We start from the raw sequence: 23,111 nt of genomic DNA on the forward strand, positions 1-23,111 counted from the left end.
TAGGTAAAGGGTCAGAGAGCTGCAGCAACCACTCAGGGGAGGAAGCGAGAGAGAATCTCACTGAACCCCCATCAAGGGAAGATTTAAAAAGAGTAGACATACCTCTTGAAGCTCTTTATGCACAGAGGTATGATAAAACTAGTAATCTTTCCGTCCAGCCTCGAACTCTCTTGCAAACATTTGATTGGTGATTGAATCAAACTGTTAATTTATGTCAATCAGTTGATGGGACTTTTACCACAATGATACCGACTCCAGATTTCACCAGTGCTGCATGCAATGTTAATGAAAATCTTTCCCTTGTTCACCGACAGTGTTATTCATTTCCAGATGATCTGCGGAGTAAAAGGTTCCCCAACTCCCAGACGTATGGCAGGGTAAGTAACCTGATGTTCATTGCCCATTCAAACTACAGCCCAAAGTAACAATGCAGACTGAGACCTGTGTATGATCTTGGCTCCATTAAGACTATTTATTGTAAATGTGTGTTGGAAAGACTCTCCACAGGCGGTTCAACCATGGAATCAAGCATTATCATGGAAGATCACCATACTGGCACTGCCTCTTCAAAACTCATCTGGTCAATACCACTCTTCCCACCAATCTTTTCCCACGGGCTGGGCTCGAGTCAGCTGGAGGCTGAAGATGACCTGTTCTGTGGTTAGAGGTCTGTGTGGGTGGGTGGCTGGGAGAAAGGAATGGGGCTTGTTTCGTTGATGTTGTTTTGTTGTTTGTTGTGGTGTTTTGTGGTCTGATGAAGACTGCTGACGTCACACTGTAGCAATTTTTGTGGGCTGTTCTCAGCACACCCTTTGGTGTGTTGGTTGTTAATGCAATCGATGCATTTCACTACACATGTGATAAGTAAATTTGAGTCTTGAACCTAGCCCTGACAACCTGAAAGGGAAGCACCTACCTTGGCTCCACCTTGTCCCTTTCACCATACTCTTTGACCCCCTCTCCTCCCCCTGCCTTTCTGTTCATTTCCTCACCCTCCCCATGTGCACACACCCTTCACTTAACATTTATTTTAGATCATAACTTTTTCCTGTTCAAAAGAAAAATCAGCACACTGCACTATTAAATTTTCCTCCTTTCTACACACTGCCTGAATGAAGGTCCCAGTGGTTTCTCTTGTTCCTGGAATTGCCAGATTCTGATTAGCTTATAGTATTTCCCACACGTACATCAGAACAGAACGGTGAGGAGCACTGTTTGTGTTAATGACCAACACACCTGAGGAAGTGTTGGCAGCCTGCAAGTGTCACCAAATAATCTGGCTCCAACGCAGTGTGCCCACTGCACACAGAACACAAGGGTCAAAGCAATAAGAGCAAACAAGCCCTATTCCTCCCTCTCGGAGTCCTCTAACCTCAAGACAGGCCTTCAGCATCACATTAACCCACGGATTTCACATGTTCCAGGATGAGGTGCCTTTGTTCAGACATTTCATTAAAGTAAGGCAGCCTTAGGAACCTCGTGATTGATTGGTTGTCTGTCATATCCAACGATGATATTTTGTTTTAAACTTGTGGAAAAGATGTTATCTTGGGGCAGATCTACTCCCTTGCCCTCTAGGTCCAGTGGTATGAGTAGTCATCAAAAATGGTCTTCCTCAGCTGCAGTGGATGATCGTGGCTACTTCCGTGTCTTGTCATGCCGTTCCCTCTCCACAAACGTTGCAGAACTGCATTTCCGGCCATTGGATCTCACTGTCGATCTCGTCCGCCCAGTCCGCTGGAGTTGACTTTGTATGCAGGATAGGCATGTTGTGTGCTAGGTCAGACAGTAACACTGTACTCCTTCTGAAACATAAAACTATGTCTTTTTCCTGTAAGGCTAACACATTCTCTCCCCTTCCTCCATCTTAATGGCATCCAGCTACCAGTACCTACTTGTATCAGGTTTCGGGGTTGCAGTGACTACACTTCGAAGGAAAGTACATTTGGATTTCCTGGTTTTACTCTTCACCTGCCTTCTCCCTGTTGTGACTGTGTACAACCCTGCCCCCCCCCCCCCCATTTCCCCTCTTCTTCTCCCATTGTGCTTATTGCTGCAGACTCACGAGGTGGGCTGCTGACCATGAATGTTAGGGTATTGTAATTCTTTCAACCTTCACAGGTGAATATTCAGTGTAACGTGCTGAAACTGTGCTCCCTCCTAGGGCTCCTTGCGGAGAGTCAGCATCGCCACTATTCCAAGAAGCAGCGCAGGGATGCAGCTTGATTTGGTGAGGAGGTGTCCTGCATCATGTGTTCATTTGTCGTTGATCACTTTTCCGTGGTTCAGAGAACAGCTTTGAAACTCCAGTTCTTTGGTTTTTAAAGAATCCTCACTGATTTTTTAAAAATGTGATGTTCAGTGTAGACCAGGATAAAGTAAGGGGTTTAAAATGTGCATGAAAGCATGAAGCCAGAACATGGTAACAGGAGGGCAGAAATGGGATGACATTGTAGGCCGTATCTTGGGTAATGATGAGTTTGAGTACAGAGAGGAAATTAAGAACCTGGTGACATGGTGCGAAGACAATAACCTATCCCTCAACGTCAGCAAGACAAAGGAATTGGTTGTTGATTTCAGAAGGAGTAGCGGACCGCACGACCCCATCTACATCGGTGGTGCGCAGGTGGAACAGGTCAAAAGCTTTAAGTTCCTCAGGGTCAATATCACAAATGAACTGAGCTGATTTGGTCTAACTGCCAAGAAGGCCCACCAGCACCTTTACTTCCTGAGAAAGTTGAAGAAAATTGGCCTGTCCCCTAAAACCCTCACTAATTTTTATAGATGCACCATAGAAAGCATTCTTCTCGGGTGCATCACAACCTGGTATGGAAGTTGTCCTGTCCAAGACCAGAAGAAGCTGCAGAAGATTGTGAACCTAGCCCAGCACATCACACAAACCAATCTTCCATCCTTGGACTCACTTTACACCGCACGAGTCAGAGCAGAGCTGCCAGGATAATCAAGGACAAGATCCACCCAGCCAACACACTTTTTGTCCCTCTTGAAGGTTCAGGAGCTTGAATACTCGTATGGCCAGATTTGGGAACAGCTTTTTTCCAACTGTGATAAGACTGCTGAACAGATCCTGACCCAGATCTGAGCCATACCTTCCATATATCCGGACCTGTCTCAGTTTTTTTGCACAACCTTACTTTCTCTTTTCTATTTTCTATTTATGATTTATAATTTAAATTTTTATTATTTTTACTATCGATTTGTACTCCAGGGAGCGCAAAGCGCAGAATCAAATATCGCTGTGATGATTGTACGCTCCAGAATCAATTGTTTGGCGATAATAAAGTATAATTCTTTATTTTTGTATCGTTGAATGTTCTGTGTTGTATGTAGCACACTGACTAACATATCATAGCAAGTTTCTAGTGCATGTAAGTGTATATGCTGAATAAAGTTGATTCTTCATGCTTCAGCTCATAGTACCCCATTTGCTGTATCTTCCTCTGCCTCCTTGCACTTCTCCAGAATACTCCTTCATTCATCACTGATCCATCTGGGCAAACTGATCTTCAAATGAACAGTAAAATGCATTATTTGTATTAAATCAAAGTAGCGATGATTGTGCCTGCAAGTGTCGCCATGCTTCTGGCACCAGCATCACTTGCCCACATTGACTATCCTTAACCTGTGCGTCTTTGGAATATCGGGGGAAACCCATGAGGTGATGAGGAGGATAACCATATAACAATTACAGCACAGAAACAGGCCATCTTGGCCCTTCTAGTCCATGCTGAACACTCACTCTCACCTAGTCCCACTGACCCGCACTCAGTCCATAACCCTCCATTCCTTTCCTGTCCATATACCTATCCAATTTTTTTTTAAATGACAAAATCAAACCTGCCTCTACCATTTCTACTGGAAGCTCATTCCACACAGCTACCACTCTCTGAATAAAGAAGTTCCCCCTCGTGTTACCCCTAAACTTTTGCCCTTTAACTCAACTCATCTCCTCTTGTTTGAATCTCCCCTACTCTCAAAGGAAAAAGCCTATCCACATCGACTCTATCTATCCCCCTCATAATTTTAAATACCTCTATAAATCCCCCCTCAACCTTCTACGCTCAAATGTTCAGGATGTTCAGACTCCTTACAGACAGTGGCAAGAATTGAACTCTGTAAAGCATCATGCTAACTGCTATGTTATTGTGCCACACCCCACAGTATCATGCTTATGTTTTTGATTTTGCTGCAGTCAGTCTTTCCTCCTGAGTTGATTCCTGTATTATCATTACTCCAGTGCTACATTTAATAAAATAATTAATCTACACTAGAAAAATCACTGAGCATTGTGGAACCCTCCCATCCTTCCAGCTGCAAAGATGCCAATCAGCCATTGCCCTATGATTCCTACAGCTTGATCTTCTAGCTGCAGCAGAAATAGCTGCTGCAGCAATGCATCATCATTGAGATCCCTGCTGAGGCTCCATGCCCCGCCTGTAAACACTCAGTGGCCACTTTATTAGGTACCTCCAGTAGCCAGTGAGTGTATGAATCATGATCATCTGCTTCTCTCTATATATGTATTCTGCACACCACTGTTGGAATGTGTGGTTATCTTGAGTTACTGTCACCTTCCTCTCTAATCTCTCTCGTTAACAAAGCATTTTTGCCTGCAGAATTGCTGCTTACTGAATGATATTCTCTTTCATTTTTCATACCATTCTCTGTAAATTCTAGCGACTGTGTGAAAATCCCAGGAGGTTAGCAGTTTCTAAGATACTCAAAGCCCTCTATCTGGTATCAACAATAATTCCACAGTGAAAGTAACTTAGATCACATTTCTTCCTCATTCTGACATTTGGTCTGAACAACAACTGAACCTCATGACCATGTCAGTACGCTTTTACGCATTGAGTTAATGCCACGTGACAGGCTGATTAGATTATTGAGCAGGTGCACAGGTGTAAGAAGAAATAAAGTGTCTCATCTCTTCACTCTATTGACTCTCTGTCAGCTGTTGTACTCTGTGGCAGGACTTGTGGTATACAGAGGGTGCTGGACATCTGGGACAAGCTACTCGAGGATGTACTGGCCCCCTGGGACATTAGGACAGGTCCAGTACGTGGGAGGGAAGGAATGAAAGAATGTGGGCCAAATGAAACAGAATGGGATTAGCATAGACGTGTATCTCAGCAGCAAGGATGAGTGGGACTGAAGGGCCAGTTTCTAGCCCTGATTCGATGGCTGTTCTCTGTAAACCTGAACTCATCACTACCAGAGTTCATGATGAAATAAATTGGAAGTGAAAGACCTATGTGAGTAAACAGGTGATGAAGTTATTTAACTGTTGTAAAACCCAGTGATCTGTTAACAATGATTAGAGATTATGAGTCATCTCCCAGCCTCTCTGGTCTGTACGGAACAGATTTACTCATACACTGTGGAAAAACATCAAAAGTTCTTTTGTTGTATCAGAACAAACAGGAGTGGAGGATTTTCGCTGCTGCCAGTAGGCATAACGGGCAGTTAGTAAGTTAAGTTTTCACATAACGGCAACAGGCCAGCCATACCGGTAATCCTACACCCAGCAAATTGTTTTAAAAGTTGGCATTTGTGGAATAATTTCTTTGTCAAGTACACAGGGAAATTCCACAATGTAGTTTTGGTGGAGAGGAAGGGAATGAGAGACTAAAACTGCTAACTGGTCGTGAAGAAATCAACCACTGTTTAAGTTTACTGATTGTAGTTGCAGGAAATGAGAGGGTGTCCAACAAGAGAAGTCCTTTTTCTACGATCACTGAACTCAACTTACAGCCACAGCCCAGACTGAAGATTTGTCCTTTGTAAGCCATTGTAGGAACTGGAGTACAAATTGGTTGAGAGCAGGGTGGAATGAAGTTGATTAAATAATTTCTCATTTCTTCCTCTCAGTTCAAAATAAATTTATTATATTAAAAAACATTTATGTCATCATATACCATCCTGAGATTTGTATTCTTCCAGGCACTCATAGTAGAACAAAGAAATACAATAGAATCTATGAGAAGCTACACACAAAGATTGATAAACAACTAATGTGCAATAGAAGACAAAATAAGAATAAGAGAAAATATTGAGCATGTGTGTTGTAGAGTCCATACATTGTGGAATCAGTTCAGTGTTGGTGTGAGTGAAGTTATCCACAGTGGTTCAGTCTTTGAGGATGATGTGATTGCTCTCACATTGGTCTGATACTGAAATCACTGGGTTGTTGGAGGCTATGGGGGTTTGTGAAGGTGCCTCCATGTCTTGTTGGTCAAAGGGAGCATAAAAGGTATCCATCTGTTAAATTGGATGTTTAAGAGTATTTAATCTTAGAAATCAAAAAGCTTTTTTTTTAAATTTACATTTTAGTCAAATTTGGGGGAGATTGAAGAAGGCAGACGGAAGTCTGAAGGAGATCAGGACATGTTGCGGAACAGGTTCACAAGAAAGATGAGCAATTGGTAAGTCAGCCTAGTTATGAGGAAGGTGGTCCTTGATGTACTCCTGTTGGTAACGTGCTGATTGTAACCATTTTATTGGGCACTAAGTTATTCACCCAATTATACTCTGAGAAACCCAATTTGTATCCCACTTCCCTATTTGTTATTCATAAAGCTACAGTTTGTTTTATTTAATCAATTAAAAGTGACACGGGAGGGTAGTGCAATTTCATGTGGTCTGGAGCAGAGCATTTGCCAAAAAAAATCAGAGTGGTCAAAAGGAACATGCCAAGTTTCCTCAGCCTTCCGAGGGGTAGTGTGCTTTCTTGGTACTAGCATCAACGTGGCTGGACTACGACAAGCCACCAGAGGTGTTTATCCCTAGGAACATGAAACTCTCAACCATCCGCACCATTGATATGTATAGACGCGTGTGCTCTGCCTTGCTTCCTTTAAGTTAATTGTTTCGCTGATGCTGCGGGGAAGGTTATTTTCTTGACACAATGCCAAAGCTCTGCTTCCTGCACTCCTGTCTCATTATTGTTTGAGATCTGACCCACTATGGTGATGTCAGCTGCAAAATCGTAGATGGAGTTGGAGCAGAATCTGGCCACACATTAGTGAGTATGTACGGTGTAGAGCAGGGACTGAGGGTGCAGCCTTGCGAGACATCCTCATGAGAGAACTTTTTGCCGTTTATCAGCTTCTGTCTGCAACTTTACTGGGAAAATTAAATCAGATTTTAATGATTGCTAACATTCCTGTAATCTGTTCACTTTCCTGCTTTAGGAAATTTTTAGGACAAAAGCCAAAAGAATCTTACAAATCCCGGCCATCACTGCAGCAGTTTTTGAGTACCAGTACCTGGGGAGAAAAGAGTGATCAGCTGTTGATTAAAGGGTGAGGTCTTATTGATCAATTCACATTTCACTTTACGTTGAAGGTAGGAATATTCCTTTCTTGGTTATGGTTGGATTTGATCTCCCTCCAGATGAGTTTTAGAGAGATAGAGGGGTTGCTTTCTTCCTTCTATACTGCCTGCGGTTCAGTGATTGAATTCTTAGGTCAGGCTCTCGCGACACATAGAGCACAACAGAACAATACAGGCCCTTTGGCTCATGATGCCTGTTAACGTACTACAAGATCAAGCTACCCTTCCCCCCTACATAGCCCTCCATTTTTCTATCATCCATGTGCCTACGTAAGAGTTTCTTAAATACCCCTAATGTATCTGCCTCTACCACCACCCCTGGCAGTCCATTCCATGCACATACCACTTACTGTGTAATTTTTTTAAAAATGATTACCTTTGACATCCTCCCCCGTACTTCTCTCTAAATGACTTTAAATTGTGCTCCTTTGTATTAACCTGGGAGAAGCTTCTGGCTATCCATTCTTGTACATCTCTGTCAAGTTGCCCCTCATCTTCCTTCACTCCAAAGTGAAAAGCCGTAGTTCACTCAACCTAATTAGATGTGCTCTCTAATCCAGGTAGCATCCTGATAAATCTCTTCTGCACCCTCTCTCGAGCTTCCACATCCTCCCTGTAATGAAACTTGAGCTTAAGATTTTACCTGCTACTTTATTCTGATACCATCGCAGGAGCAATCTTTCAATGAGATAATAAACCGAGACTCTGGGTCTACTCTGTGTCATACCCCTGCGATGAGAGAGAGGGAGAGAAGGGGCAAAATTGGCTATCCTCCAATAAGATAGGCAGCCAACAAACAGCACAAATTAGTTGCTACATTTTGAAAGTTGCAATAGTGACCTCTTCAAAAGGGTTTTATTGCTGTCGTGCTTTGAGATCCTAGGGAAATGAAAGGGGTTGCAGCATGTCCTTTCTTTCCTTGCCTCTAACTCCTCCTCAGCCCACAGTCTTGGCATTATGATTCAACTCCATCTCCAATTCATAAAGTCATCCAGTTGGTGCCAAACTGTTATTCTACCTAGTCCCACCGACTCGCACCTGGACCATACTGTTGCATATCCATCCTATCCTTGTACCTTATCCAAATTTATCTTTAATATTGAAATTGAACCTGCAGCCCCCATTTCTACTGGTAGCCTATTCCACACTCTCACCATCCTCTCAGTGAAGCAGTTCCACCTCGTGTTCCCATTAAATATTTCACCTTTCACCTTTAACCTATGATCTCTAGTTCTAATTACACCCAAATGAGATGGGTGATAGGATAAATAGTGACACTCATTCACTAAGCTTCTACAATATACACTACATTAAATCTCATACAAATACCACTGTCACTTGTTGAATTTTCACTGCCTTCAATAACCAAAATTCACCCAAAAGCACTGCTCTCCAACCTGATGTTTACCAAACAATTCTTGGTGTTCTGTGTTAGCTTTTAGCCCCAATCATACACTTCATTACATCAACCACAAAGCAGTCACCTACTGAATCCTTTGTTGCCCTCTCAGTTACAGTTATTGGTAAATCTTAAACACAAGCTCCTGCAGATGCTGGAAATCCAAAGCAAAATACTCAAACTGCTGGAGGAACACAGCAGGTCATGGAATGAAATAAACAAACAATGTCACCTGTTTATTCCCCTCCATAAATACTGCCTGTCCTGCTGATTTCCTCCATCATTTAGTATGTATAGGCTTACAATTGTCAAATGTAGATCAACATAGTAAAAAAAACAATGCAGAATACAGTGTAGCAGGTACAGAGAAAGAGCAGTTAAACGATTAACTGTCTCATTTTCACCCATTCGAGTTCCTTTGCATTTCCACACATCACATTGTCTCTTGTTATCCTTGATATGCTTGTTAACCCCTTCTTCCCTTGTTCTTCTTTACATGACTTCATGATATCCATCCTTTTAACCAATCTTTGCTAAGTTTTCTTCCTTTCCCTGAAGTGCTTTGTCTACTAGCATGTTTTACTAATGCAAGTTATGCACTAAACCAATAGAAAACAGTTGCATGGTTTGATTTGCATTTACACATGCTGTTTGACCAAAGATTCTATTGATGATTTATCTGACTAAGGAATTTCTGAAATGTCCTGTATCTTGTTACTATCACACAGTGCTGCTTCAGAGCTGGAAGTACAAGACGATGAAGGAAAGTGTGAGATAATGGAAACTCCTATCTTAACAGAGCCAGACAATAATCAAGTTGATTCACCATGTACAATGTAAGTATATTGGTATCTGTTTGCATAAGACTTGAAGTGGTGCGGCTTATAGTTAACCACAAAGGCGATAATTGATAGTTCATCAGATATCATTTGAATGAAACAAAATTAAAAGGTATATTTTTTTAATGATGCAAAGATGGACAAAACTGGTGATTCTGTAACAATTGGACATGCCTCCTTGAAAGGCAGAGGTGGACTAAGCACAATAGACTGGACATTGATTGTAGGAGCAGCAGAGAACAGAAGGGGACTTATCCCACATTAACTATCATGCACTGAGCAGCATGAAGAGGGCACCTCCCACCCTGGACAGATGTGTATGAACTTCCTCAAGGGGCAATAACAAATAAATGTGGCCTGCAGCTCCTGCGACCATACCCCCCCCCCCAAATTTGCATGAATAAAATTCCACAGGGTGATCATTCTATTCACAATTATTACACTCCGTTCTATGAGGTGCTTTCCATTACAGAGCTATACCTGCAGTATAATTTACCACAATCCAGCACAATTAATAGAAAAATCTTACTGATAAAACCAATTCTATTTTGTTCCTTTTTCATTAAAAAGAGTGCAAGTAGACCATTCAGCCACCATTTTACTCCACCATTCAGTAACTTCATAGCTAATCCAGTCTTAAGCTTCAATGCCACTTTCAAGCTCATGCTCTCTCCACATCCTTCAACTCAAAGTAGTTCATATGCCTGTGTATCTGGTAGGTATCTGTTCATCTATAGTGTACAGAATTCCAAAGATTCAGGCTCTGAAACTCTTTTGCTTTATCTGAAATAATTAATGCCCCATTACTACATATACCCCCTTTGGAAAGGGGAACTGTAACCATATAACAATTACAGCACGGAAATAGGCCATCTTGCCTAGTCCTAGATGTAAGAACATCTATGCTTCAATCACAACGATCCCCTTCAGAAACTTGTCTCATTAAGATCACTTTTATTCTTCTAGACTCCAATTAGTGTACGTTTCATCTTTATAAACTGTGTTCATTCACTCTGTTTATGCCTCTCCAGATTTCTGACATCTCTGTAAAGTCACCTCTCTGTCTTTTACATTCCAAGAAACAAAAGTTCTCAATATAACTCATCCCCTCAAGTCCTGGCAACATTCTGTTAAATCTTCTTTGAAACTTTTTTTAAACTTTAAATTTATTCCAACATCCCATTTTTCATTCAAAAACTTAATCATCTTGATCTTTAAACAAACTTAAGAGAAAAATAATTTTAATGACTTGACCTTTTGTATCTTTTCCCCTCCAGAACCAAAGGGCTATCGCCTCGCCTGACTGAACTGTGGAACACCTTTACCAAAAATAACAGGGGGACGTGGCTGCCTGTATTACTCCTCTTCTCGCTCAGTGTTTTGGGCAGCTTCCTCATTGGCTGGTCTTTACACACATCTGTTGATGCTGCTGCTGCCGTGGGCACTGGGGACTCTTGGAAAGCACTTCAGCAGTTTCTATGGCCTTACACAGGACTTCAGCACAACGGTCAGCCCCCAGTATAACCAGCAGTGCAAACTGACACTGGGTTGTGCTTTCAGCATCCTGTTGATGCTTTATTGAAAAAGGCTCAATAGACCAGTTGCTTGTTTTTAATTAATATATACTGTTTAAAATTTTTATCTTGACAAATGTCTCTCAAAAAAAAAGCATTAAGTATTGCACAACACTCATCTTTTTATTGCTGGGTTGTTTCTACATTTAGACATTCTTTAAATTTTTACATCAGCTATTCAACTCTAAAATTTACCTGTGAGGCAAAATTAGTCACTAAAACAGGTGAGGTATTTTGGGCACAGACGAAGTTCCCAGTTGCTATGATTTTTAATAGACATGTTTGAATGTGAAAAGCAACAATGAGAATTTATCTGTAAACCTGATATCTGAGATATTCCTGTGGAAATATTGCTCAATAAAGTCTTCAATTGACCGGTACTGTGCTTGTCAGCAACTTGGTGGCTTGTAAAATTTCACACATGTTGGTGAAAAAGAGGTGATCAGTGTTCAGAATCCTTTCCTTAGCAACATCACTGGCCTGGCCCCTCATCATGTGGTACACGTTGGAGTAAAGTTCCGTGTTATCAGCAATTTCCTTTGTCCATTCTTCACTGGATTCCTTTATCTTCAGCTTTTGCGATCTCTCTGGCCGCACCAGGTAGAGAGACCAGTTGTCCTCTTCTGGTGTCTCTCCTGTGAGATTTTCACAGGCCTATGGATCAAAGGAAGAAAATATGTGCATTCCATTCTGCAAAGTCATCCAAGCTTTTTCTGTGTTGGGTACATATATCTGTTCAAAATGCCATCAGAAGTTCTGTGCAACGTTAACTTGACGTGACAAGTGTGTCCTGACCTTCCCAGTTTAAAAAATGGAAGCACAGTCTAAACCCCATTTGTTCATCTGCAATATGTGAGTGTATAAAATGTCTGCCCTCTTGAGAACTGGATTGATTTGAACATTGTGCAGTCTGGTAAGTTCTCAGTTGCATGATGCTGATATGCTGAGCTCTTTCTCTAGGAATGAGTGGCTAGGAGATCCAGACCCACCTGCTTATGTCCACTACCTCCTCCCCCCTTCCCCCACCAGCTGAGACTTAGCCCATTTTAAATTCTAGACTTGAATATAACAGCAGTACAACAAAGGAGTCAGAAGTGGAGTAGACACTAATCTGCAGGGAACTACAGTACAGAAACAGGCCCTTCATCCCATTTAGTCTATGCTGAACTGTTATTTTGCATTGTCACATCAACCTGCACCTGGACTTTGACCTTTCATATCCCTCCCATCTACATACTTCAGTTAAATGATTAAATCAAACCTGTATTTGCCACTTTCCCCATTAGCTCATTCCATGATCTCACCACCCTCTCTTTGAAAGAAGATCCCCCTTATGTTCCCCTTAAATATTTCAGCTTTCACTCTTAACTCATGACCTCTAGTTTTCATCTCGCCCAACCTCAGTGGAAAAAGACTGCTTTCATGTACCCTATCCACATAGTGTTGTATACTTCTATCAAATCTCCCCTCATATGTTCCAGGAAATAAAGTCCAACGCTATACAACCTTTCCATATAACTCTGATCTTCAAGACCCAGCTAAATCCTTGTAAATTGTCTCTGTACTCTTTCAATCTTATTGGTATTTTTCTGGTAGGTGGGTGACCAGATTCTGTATGGTGCAGGCACCATCAACTCCAATTCATTGTATCTCTGTGTCACAGTATCAGAATGTAAAATCTGTCTACCTGTAGCAGGAGGCTCAGCTGGTCAGATATGCTAGTGCTGCTGATGCCATTGCAACAAGAGGTTATTAGCTACACTGCCCCTAACCTCTTCCACACAATAGTACTGGGTGAGGGACATTTAACACTTAGACTATTGTGATGGAACAAATGCAATCAATGACACCTTGTATCAATGGTTAGATATCTTAAAGTATCAAAAGAGCAGAGAAACATCAGACTAGCTTTTAGTAATTTTCAATGGTAGTGTAATATTCACCTTTGGGTAGATGTCAATTAGCTATCTTGATGTTCTGCAGAGTTAAAGTCCCATATGGTTGCAAGTTATTTGTTATAGTTACCTGAAAAACTATTTCCTCCTGCTCACAGGACAAGTTCCACTTGCTCCATCTGAAAGCTACTGCAGAGGTCACAAGAGCCATCTGTGTGTATGTGTCCTGCTCTTGTTGCTTGTTCTGTGGTACAAATATTTTTGATTTATTAAAAATACTCCAGATTATTGCCTTTAATGTAATCCAGGAATAGAGTTTATCAAGCTGCACACCATTGAAACAAGTCATTCGGCACACCATCTCCATAGAGCAACCACTTCTATTAACCCCATCTTCTGATAGTTGACCCACAGCCTTCTATTCCTAGGCTATTTAAGTGTTTGTCTAGAGCAGGGATGGCCAACCTGTGGCACACTGGTTGATTAGAAGTGGCGCATTGCACCCTAGTGATAATAATAAAAAAGTAAGCCTACTCATGCAAAAAGTATTAACCAGAACCCGATTTGTAAAAAAAAATCTGTAACAGTAATTCTATTAGCTTAGAGCTAGAAATGGGTTTTACGGAGAATAAATCCAAAACTTAGCAATTATTTTTAGCGATTTTATTATTTCGTGCACATCTTTTGGTGAATGTTATCTTCTTTCACATAAATCTGTTCTCAATTTAAAAAAAATGTTCAATGAGTCAAACTATGAAAGAAGGACTTTTGTTCTGTAGTCATTCCATAACTGTTCAATACACATTTGATACTTGTTTGATCCTGAGACGCCAAGCATCTGCATCAGTTTACAACTGACACTCATGCGCTACGGAGTTCTGCTTTGTTCGTCCTTTGTGAACATTTGCAGTTTTGTACTTTTTCAAAAATTAAGCCTTGTTTTTACATTCAGTTACCCATCACAGTGCAAAAGAAAAGCAGAAAGTGATGATAAGTGTGAATTCATTAAACAGTGGGAAAATGAGTTCTTATTTAGAGCGAGTCCATCAGGAAAACCATTATGCATTGTTTATGAAACCACTTTCTCACATAATGGAAGACACGTACTTAATAGACACTACAAAACACAACATCAGACTGAAATAGAAGGAAAACTGAAGCTAGTGCTTGGGTCTGAGTTACGGAAAGAATATGTGATTAAGAAAAAGGAAGAAATCAAAAGAAGACAAAATATATTTGTTAAAAGTCTCATTAAGGTAAGTAATGTTTATCTTGTTTTTATATTGAATTAATATATCATGTAAAATGCTAAATATGTCTATTTAACATATTTTTACAAGAATTGAATGAGGGTACAAGAGTTATATAGCACATTTGAACTCGTGCGTGAAAAAATTGACGCATGGAATGTAAAAGGTTGGCCACCCCTGTCTAGAGACTGAAATGTCAGTGACTGCTTACACAACTTATATTTGCATTTGCACAGTTTGTTGTCTTCTGCACTCTAGTTGGTCTTTCCTTAATCCTGTCATAGTTACTATTCTATAGATTTGCTGAGTACGCCTGCAGGAAAATGAACCTTGGGTTATATATTGTGACATATTAGTACCTTGATAATAAAATTTAGTTTGAACTTTGAAAGACAAAATTAAAAGAAAATAAATACTAATAATAAATAAGCAACAAGTCTAGAGAAAATGAGATGCAGAGTCCTAGAAAGTAATTCCATAGGTTGCGGGAATAGTTCAGTGACAGGGCAAGTGAAGTTCAGTGAAGCTTTCTTCTCTGGTTCAAAAGCCTGATAATTGAGGTGTAATAACTGTTCCTGAAGATGGTAGTGTGGGTCCTGAGGCTCATGTACCTTCTTCCTGATTGCAGCAGCAAGAAGAGAGCATGGCTTGGATGATTGGGGACCTTGATGATGGATGCTGCTTTTCTGTGACAGCACTCCATGTTGATCTACTCAGTGGTGGCATTGCTATTTCCATGCCAGGCCGTGATGCAACCAGTCAATATACTATCTGCTGCACATCTGTAGAAGTTTGTCAAAATTTTCAATGACATTCCAAATCTTTGCAGACTTCTAAGTAGTGAGACTGGAGTGCCTTTTTTGTAATGGCGCCTACAAGCTGGATGCAGAATAGATCCTCTGAAATAATAACAACAAGGAACTTAAGATTGCTGGCCCTCACCACCTTTGTTTGCCCAATGAAAACTCTGGTTTCCTCCTCCTGAAGTCAATAACCAGCTCCTTGGTCTTGCTGACATTGAGTGAGAGGTTGTTGTTATGGTGCCACTCAGCCAGATTTTCAATCTCCTTCCTATATACTGATTTGTCACCACCTTTGATTCGCCCAACAATAGTGATGTTGTCAGAAATTTTAAATATGACATTAGAGCTGTGTTTAGACTCAGTCATAAGTATAAAGTGAATAGAGCAGGGGATTAAGCATACAGTCTTGTGGTGCACCTGTGCTGATGGAAACTATGGAGGTGATGTTGCAATCCTAACTGGATTGAGAATCCATTTGCAAAGGAGGTATTGAGGACTAGGTCTTGGAGCTTATTGATTAGCCTTGAGAGGATGATGGAATTAAATGCTGAGCTGTAGTCAATGAAGAGCATCCTGATGTATACATCTTCACTGTTCAGATATTCCATTGTTAAGTGAAGACCCAATCAGATGGCATCTGCTTTTGGCACGTTGTGATGGCAGGCAAATTGGAGTGGATCCAAGTCACTTCTCAAGCAAGAGTTGATACATTTCATTTCCAAACTCTCAAAACACTTCATCGCTCTGGATGTAAGTGTTACTAAATGATAGTCATGGAGGCAGGTTACCACATTCTTCTTAGGCATTGATATAATTGAAGCCTACTTGAAGCAGGTGGGTACCTCAAACTGCTGAAGCAAGAGGTCGAAAATGTCAGAGAACACTCCAGCTAGATGATCAGCAAAGGTCTTTAGTACTTGAGTAGTTAGCCAATCTCAGCCAGATGCTCCATGGGTTCACTTTCATAAAGGATAGTCTCACATTGGCCTCAGAGACTGAAATCACCAAGTTATTGGAGGCTGTGGGAGATTGTGAAGGTGCCTTTATGTGTTCTGTGTGTGAGTTGGAGTCAAAGAAAAGTACAGCACAGATATAGGCCTTTTGTCCCATCTGCTCTGTGCCAAACCATTTAAACTGCCTACTCCCATCGACCTGCGCCCAGATCATGGCCATCCCTACCATCCATATGCCAATTCAAACTTCTCTTAACATTGAAATTGAGCTCACATGTACTACTTGTGCTGACAGCTGATTCCACACTCTCATGACCTTATGAGTGAAGAAGTTTCCCCTCATTTTCCCTTAAACTTTTCACCTTTAACCCATGATCTTTAGTTGTAGTCAGTTGAAAAAGCCTGTTTCCATTTAACCCATCTATAACCCTCAATTTTGTATACCTCTGTCAACCCTCCCTTCAGTCTTCAACGTTCCAAGGAATAAAGTCCTAAATTATTCAATCCTTCCGTGTAACTCAGATCCTCCAGCTCTGGCAACATCCTTATAAATTTTCTCAGTATTCTTTCAACTTTATTTACCTCTTTCCTGTAGGTAGGTGACCAAAACTGCACACAATACTCCAAATTAGGCCTCACCAACATCTTATACGACTTCAACATAAATCTCATCTCATGTATTCAATACTTCAGTTTATGAAGGCCAATGTACCAAAAGCTTTCTTTATGACCCTATCTACCTGTGCTACCACTACAATGACTTGCACTCCCAAATCCCTTTGTTCCACTGCACTCCTCAGTACCCTACCATTCACTGTACAAGACCTACCCTGGTTGGTTCTACCAAAGTGCAACACATCACACTTGTCTGCATTAAATTCCATCTGCCATTTTTGTTCTTTTTTGGCAACACGTACAAAATGTTGGAGGAACTCAGCAGACTAGGTAGCATTTATGGAGAAGAGTAACAGTTGACATTTTGGGCAAAGACCCTTCATCAGGACTAGAAAGAAAGAGGAGAAATTAGAGTAAGAAGATGGGGGAGGGGAGGAAGAAGTACAAGGTGATAGGTGAAACCGGGAGAGGGGAAGGAGGTGAAGTAAAGAGCTGGGAAGTTGACTGGTAAAAGAAATAAAGGGCTAGAGAATGGAGAATCTGATAGGGAACAGAAGACCATGGAAGGGGAGGAGCACCAGAGGGAGGTGATAGGCTGGTAAACTGGAGGGGGCAGCAGGTGAACCAGCAGAAAGGATGAATAGCTCTGGAATTGGACAGCCTCACTTGAAACAGACCCAGTCAGTGAAACAGGCCCTGGGAAATACTTTGTGTGGAAAAGCTGTGAGTTGTAAGATGCGTGTGAGGTTTGAAACTGTAAGAAGTGAGGGTAACAATTCTTTATAGATTCTGCAGATGCTGGAATTTTTGAGCAACACAATTTATGGAGGAAGTCAGCAAATCAGACAACATCTATGGAGGGTAATAAACAGTTGAAGTTTCAGATTAAGATTTCTTCATCAGGACCAGAAAAGAAAGGGGCATCCATGATTTCTTCCCTCTTCCACTCCTGATGAAGGGTCTCGCCTGAAACATGGACTGTTTATTTCCCTCCATATGTACTGCCTGATCGGCTGAGTTCCTCCAGCATTTTGTGTGCATAACAATGGTTTATTTTGCAGGGCCCTGAATTGAATCCATACTAACCTGGGCCTTGTGAGTATTAACATTCAGGACTTCAGTTTAACATTGACCAGTTATGGAGAATCTCTCTGCTCAGGCCTTCTTACCGAGCTCCCTGATAAGTTATCTCTTGTCAGTTCACCACCTCTTCCATCAAGATTGCCAGATCAACAACTTGGGATCTGGAGGCCTGTACATACCTCACAGACATGAGCTAGGTAACAGGTCTCAATAAGCAAAGGGAAATGACTTCCAGTAGTGGTGTGAAAGTTTAATCAGTTCCCCTTTCATCAGAGGGAGATACATGATGTATGGCAAGATCTACCTGGATGGCACACAAACAAGTTTTTCATCATATCTCGTTACTGATGACAATAATGAACAAATTCCAATGTACAGATCTACTTAATTTTAATTACTTAATTACTCTACTTAATTTTAAGGTTTTCCTGTAGTAAACGAAATCTAAACATTGTACATCTTTAATGAGCACAAGGACTGTAAATGGGAAAACATGTTAAAACAGGAGCAAGACAAAGAGCTATGTCCCTCTCCTGACTTTGCAATCACACACATTTTGCAGAGGCCAGAATTTCTCGGCCACTACTTTTCCTGATCTTCAAATTGCTGAGTATCCAAATCTTACTGGCAGAGCACAGCTGCTAATATCTGTAAAGGAAACACTGCTTACCTTTTCAATTTTCTTAACATATTTCTCTGATTCATTTCCTGGGAAAATGTTCAGCCCTGCATTTATCATCGCAGTGATTAGATTGGAAGCTGTCATCCATTTTCCTCTTATGTGAGAGAGGTTGTCCACAATAGAAACAGGACACAACTGGCACAGATCCTGTTGGATTAGAAAGAAGAGCAGGCTAAAATAGCCCTAAGCTTCTTGTGTATACTACAGCTATCAGACTTTTCTACTTCATGCCGAACATGAAGTGACCCCACAGGAGACATAATCTATTGGAATAAAAATTGCAAACCCACAAAATGCAGCACATCTGTGGGAACAACAAATGTTAATGTTTTGAGCTGATGACCTGTTTCAGATCTAACTAATGAAGGCCAACACACCACATACCTTCTTAGCAACCATATCAACTTATGCAGCAGTTTTGAGGGATCAAAGGATCAAGATCCTACACATTGCCATGAATCCTGATATTAACCCTGCATTCTGCCTTTAAAATTAACCTTCCAATGTGAATTACTTCACACTTTTCCAGGTTGAACTCCATCTGCCACGTCAGCTCAGCTCTGCCTACAGGAACCTTCTATGCTATCCACAACACCAATCTTATGTTAGAGAGTAACAAAATAGCGTAGGTAAGTGGGACAGCCAAACAATAAAAAGGAAGGTGATAGGTTAGGACCAGATGGCAGGCAAAATGGATGATAGTGAAAAATTGGGAGTAGGTTAAGTATGCAAACAAAAGTTGTGGCCAGAGTGAGTGTAAATGATTACAACAGAATTGTAAATGAGATTGGGGAAAATACAGGAATGAGATAAACAGAAAATCTAGTAAGGGGAAAGCTTCCTTGGCTCAGTGGTGGCAAAAGCCTGGATGTAGTCTAGAAATGCAGAGTGTCCTGGTGGCTGTAGCATACTAGGGAGGTCCTAGGACAAGCTTCAACCTATACCTTCCATGGTCCCTGTGCCTCTTACACATCTCAATTCCATCCATTACCAGCACTTGCTATCATATAGAAAATGAAAGCAGTGATAAATGTTTCTGCACTGCATATTTCTCTTCAAGCTTACCTTGAAATGATCATTCGTACATGAGTCATGGCCATGCTCACAAATAACACAGCACAATAGGAAGTCATTCACCCCACTGCACCTATGCTAGCTGCTATTTACATAGAATCATGGAGCACTACAAAACAGAAACAGGTTCTTGAGCCCATCTACATTGTGCCAAACTATTAATCTGCCTAGTCCTATCAACCTGGACCATAGTCTTCCATACCACCACCATCACTCCACCCACTATCTATGTATATATCCAAATTTCTTTTAATCTGTATCCACCACTTCTGCTGGCAACTTGTTCCACACTTACACCACCATCTGAATGAAGGAGTTCCCCCTCAGGTTCCCCTTAAGTTCACCTTTCACCCTTAACCTATGGCCTCTAGTTCTAGTCTCACCCAATCTTAGTGGAAAAAGCTTGGTTGCATTACATCTACATGTCTCTGTCAGAAAGTTCCCCATGGTGGTTGAAATTCAAAAACAAAGACCCAAGATGGAGCGAACACTTTGCATCACTGTAACTGGTTCATAAGGTCAATGGAAAGCCTGTTGTATATGATAATTGGAGAATATTTCATGTTCTGGTAGTTGATTGCAGAAGCTATTGAGCAACTTCAAAAAAAAAGACTAAATCAATGTCTGGCATGCCACTTTTTGGGGTATTTCAACTTTATGAGAAAAAAATAATGAGAACTAGAAAGCTGCATAATGATTTAATGTTTCCAGTTCACTTTCTAATGTCTCCAGTCCTTTATTTCCTCTTCCTCTTCTTAAGCAATTCATCTTGCGCCTTGGAGTCAAGATGAGTTGCTTCCTTTCCAGTTCAATGATGCGTTATGATGTGGATCAGGAGCTGCGGAAGAATTGTTTGAAAGATTCTGCCACCATCTGGTCTCAGCACGCTTTTGTTGAAGAAACTGAAAATGATCACTAACAATGCTTTTTCTCTATTTTGGACAGTCAGACTAGGTTTTCACAAATAAAATGAAGTGAGACAGTTTATGTTTAATGAAACCCGTTACGCATTTTCTTGAACTCCAAAACCTAAGCACAGAAGCACGCTAAAAATCCGTATGTAACAACGTCATCACATCAGACCAGCCTCTTAAAACCCCAACTCAATGTTGGTTGTAGTGAATTATGTACATTTCTTCCAATTACACAAGCCTCCATATGATTCACTAAAACCGGCATTGTAAGCCTGGCTGGAGCTCGAAGAGTCACCTGGCTCGGGTCCTGTGCTCCATAGGTGGAGAAACCATAGATGGCAGTGGAATACTCCAAATTTTGGTGGGCCTGTTGAAAGCAATCTATTGAAATACATTCAGGTTTACCCCTCTTCTCTATGATAAAAGTTTTTTCTCCCCGTTCCAAAACACAGAAAAGGCTATCGTAAGGGGGCCTAAGGGGAAGTTGGTGTGGGTCATGACAGACGAAAACAAACGATGCGGAATTTAGGGCAACTGGAACCCAAGAGAGCTGCACACGATCATGGGAGGTAGGAATAGCTGAAAAGGAATTTATGTCACTGAGGAGAGTGGAACGTTGTTGAAAGGCCAACCCAGAGGTTGTGGCATCAGAAATGAAATCACCTGACACTCATAATGAGCAACACACAAAACTCTGGAGGAACTTGGCAGGCCAGGCAGCATCTATGGAAAACAGAACAGTTGATGTTTCAGGCCAAGACCCTTTGGCAGGACTGGAGTAAAAAAAGCTGAGGAGTAATTCTAAAAGGTGGGGGGAAGGGAGATAGAAACACAATGTGATAGGTGAAACCTGAAGGGGGTGGGATGAAGCAAAGTGCTGGGAAATTGGTGAAAGAGACAGAAGGCCATGGAAGATAGAAGTGGGGGAGGAACACCAGAGGGGGATGATGGGCAGGCAAGGAGATGGGAAATGGTGAAGGAAGGGGGTGGGGAGCATTTCCAGAAATTTGAGAAATTGATGTTCATGTCATCACAATGGAGGAGCCTATGGATGGACATATCGGAATAATGGGAAGTGGAATTAAAACGGTTTATTTCCACTACTCATTCCCATTCCAATACACCCATCCATGACCACCTCCACTGTCGTGATGAGGCCACAATTAGGTTGGAGGAACAACACCTTATATTCCATTTGGGTAGCCTCCAACCTGATGGCATAAACATTGATTTCTCAAACTTCCAGTAACGCCCTCCACTCTGCCTTTCACCATTCCCCATCCCCTTTTCCCTCTCTCACCTTAACTCCTTGCCCACCCATCGCCTCCCTCTGGTGCTCCTTCCCCCTTTTCTCTCTTCCATGGCCTTCTGTCTCTTTCACCAATCAACTTCCCAGCTCTTTGCTTCATCACTTCCCCTTCAGGTTTCACCTGCACCTTGTATTTCTCTCTCCCCTCCCCCTTCCCCTTCCCCCACCTTTCAAATCTACTCTTCAGCCTTTTTCCCCTCTAGTCCTGCCAAAGGGTTTCGGCTCAAAATATCAGCTGTACTCTTTTCCATAGATTCTGCCTGGCATTCAGCAGGGTTAATAATCAACTCATGTTGGCTTAAGCGCTCAAAGTGTACAGAGGTGAGATACGTGTTCAGATTTGGATGCACTGGCAACAAGTATGTCATCCAGGTAAACAAAAAGAAAATCTAAACCTTTTAATACAGAGTCCATTGGCCATTGGAAAGTCTGTGCTGGAATTTTCAGTCCAAATGGCATGCACTGAAACTCATAAAGGGCAAATGGGGTTATCACAGCCGTTTTGGGAATGTCCTCTGAGCACACCGGCATCTGATCATAACTCCTAACTAGATCGATTCTGGAAAAAATTGACTTTCCGACTAAACATGCCAAAAAGTCTTGGATGTGTGGGAACAGGTAACAATTGAGGGTGGTGTCTCATTAAGGCATCAGTAATCCCTACATGGGCTGCAACCACCATTGGACTTAAGACCATATGAAGGGGTGAAGCCCAGGGGCTATTCGACCAGCATCGAATTCCAAGTCTTTCCATATTGGCAAACTCAACCTTTGCCGGTCCAGTTTATGCACGTGGGCATGGACTGGTGGGCCAGCTGTGGAAATGTGATGCTTAACCCCATGTTCTGTGACTGTCGCAGACAATGTGAGCTTAGTGAGATTTGGAAATTTGCCCAGCTGTCAAGTAAACTCACATGCACTGGTGCATGTGCTTGACAGAGTCTTTCTGGGGTACTTACTAGAGGAGCAGGGTAACGACTCATAGTCATTGACATCCACAAGTCGGCAGTTCTTAAGATTGGCTACCAGACCTTGGGCACACAGGAAATTTGTGCCGAGCAGAGGTCCAGCCACCTTAGGTAGGACGAATTCCATGTGTAACATCACCCACTGAAGCAAAGTGTCACCCATTGTGTCCCACAAGTCTGGATCCTGCTGCCATTGTCAGCCTCCAGTGAGGTTTTGTTGTTCTTGACCTTCTCATCAATAGGCGACGCTGGCAGCGTACTCACTTGAACATCTGTTTCACACAAGAAGTGTCACCCTGAAAGGGTGTCCATGTTGTTGTTGTTCATCCTTCAGAGTCGAAGACGACCACGACTTCTGTCAGGTGGAGGGTTTGTGACTGTGGGTTTAGCGGAATGG

At 41.7% G+C, this 23,111-nt stretch overlaps 2 protein-coding genes across 6 annotated transcripts in view; one reads left to right on the forward strand and one right to left on the reverse strand.

Annotated features, from left to right (window-relative positions):
* lrmp (lymphoid-restricted membrane protein) overlaps positions 1 to 11,548 on the forward strand; it is a 223,699-nt gene extending 212,151 nt beyond the window's left edge. Inside the window, exons 33-38 of the mRNA XM_059987688.1 lie at positions 331 to 377; positions 2,165 to 2,230; positions 6,355 to 6,446; positions 7,215 to 7,325; positions 9,484 to 9,591; positions 10,872 to 11,548. Coding sequence (XP_059843671.1) covers positions 331 to 377; positions 2,165 to 2,230; positions 6,355 to 6,446; positions 7,215 to 7,325; positions 9,484 to 9,591; positions 10,872 to 11,118 — 671 coding nt within the window. The 3' untranslated portion in view covers positions 11,119 to 11,548. The remainder of the gene's footprint in view (positions 1 to 330; positions 378 to 2,164; positions 2,231 to 6,354; positions 6,447 to 7,214; positions 7,326 to 9,483; positions 9,592 to 10,871) is intronic.
* Positions 11,535 to 23,111, reverse strand: part of dnai7 (dynein axonemal intermediate chain 7) — a 108,372-nt gene continuing 96,795 nt past the window's right edge. For 4 of the 5 annotated variants that reach the window (XM_059987691.1, XM_059987690.1, XM_059987693.1 and 1 more), the window contains 3 exons: positions 18,438 to 18,596; positions 13,194 to 13,307; positions 11,535 to 11,822 (listed from right to left, as the gene is read on the reverse strand). In XM_059987691.1, coding sequence (XP_059843674.1) covers positions 11,535 to 11,822; positions 13,194 to 13,307; positions 18,438 to 18,596 — 561 coding nt within the window. The remainder of the gene's footprint in view (positions 11,823 to 13,193; positions 13,308 to 18,437; positions 18,597 to 23,111) is intronic. The other variant, XM_059987692.1, reaches the window with a different exon arrangement.

Source organism: Hypanus sabinus, chromosome 13 (genome assembly GCF_030144855.1).
Source record: "Hypanus sabinus isolate sHypSab1 chromosome 13, sHypSab1.hap1, whole genome shotgun sequence".
NCBI lineage: Eukaryota > Metazoa > Chordata > Chondrichthyes > Myliobatiformes > Dasyatidae > Hypanus > Hypanus sabinus.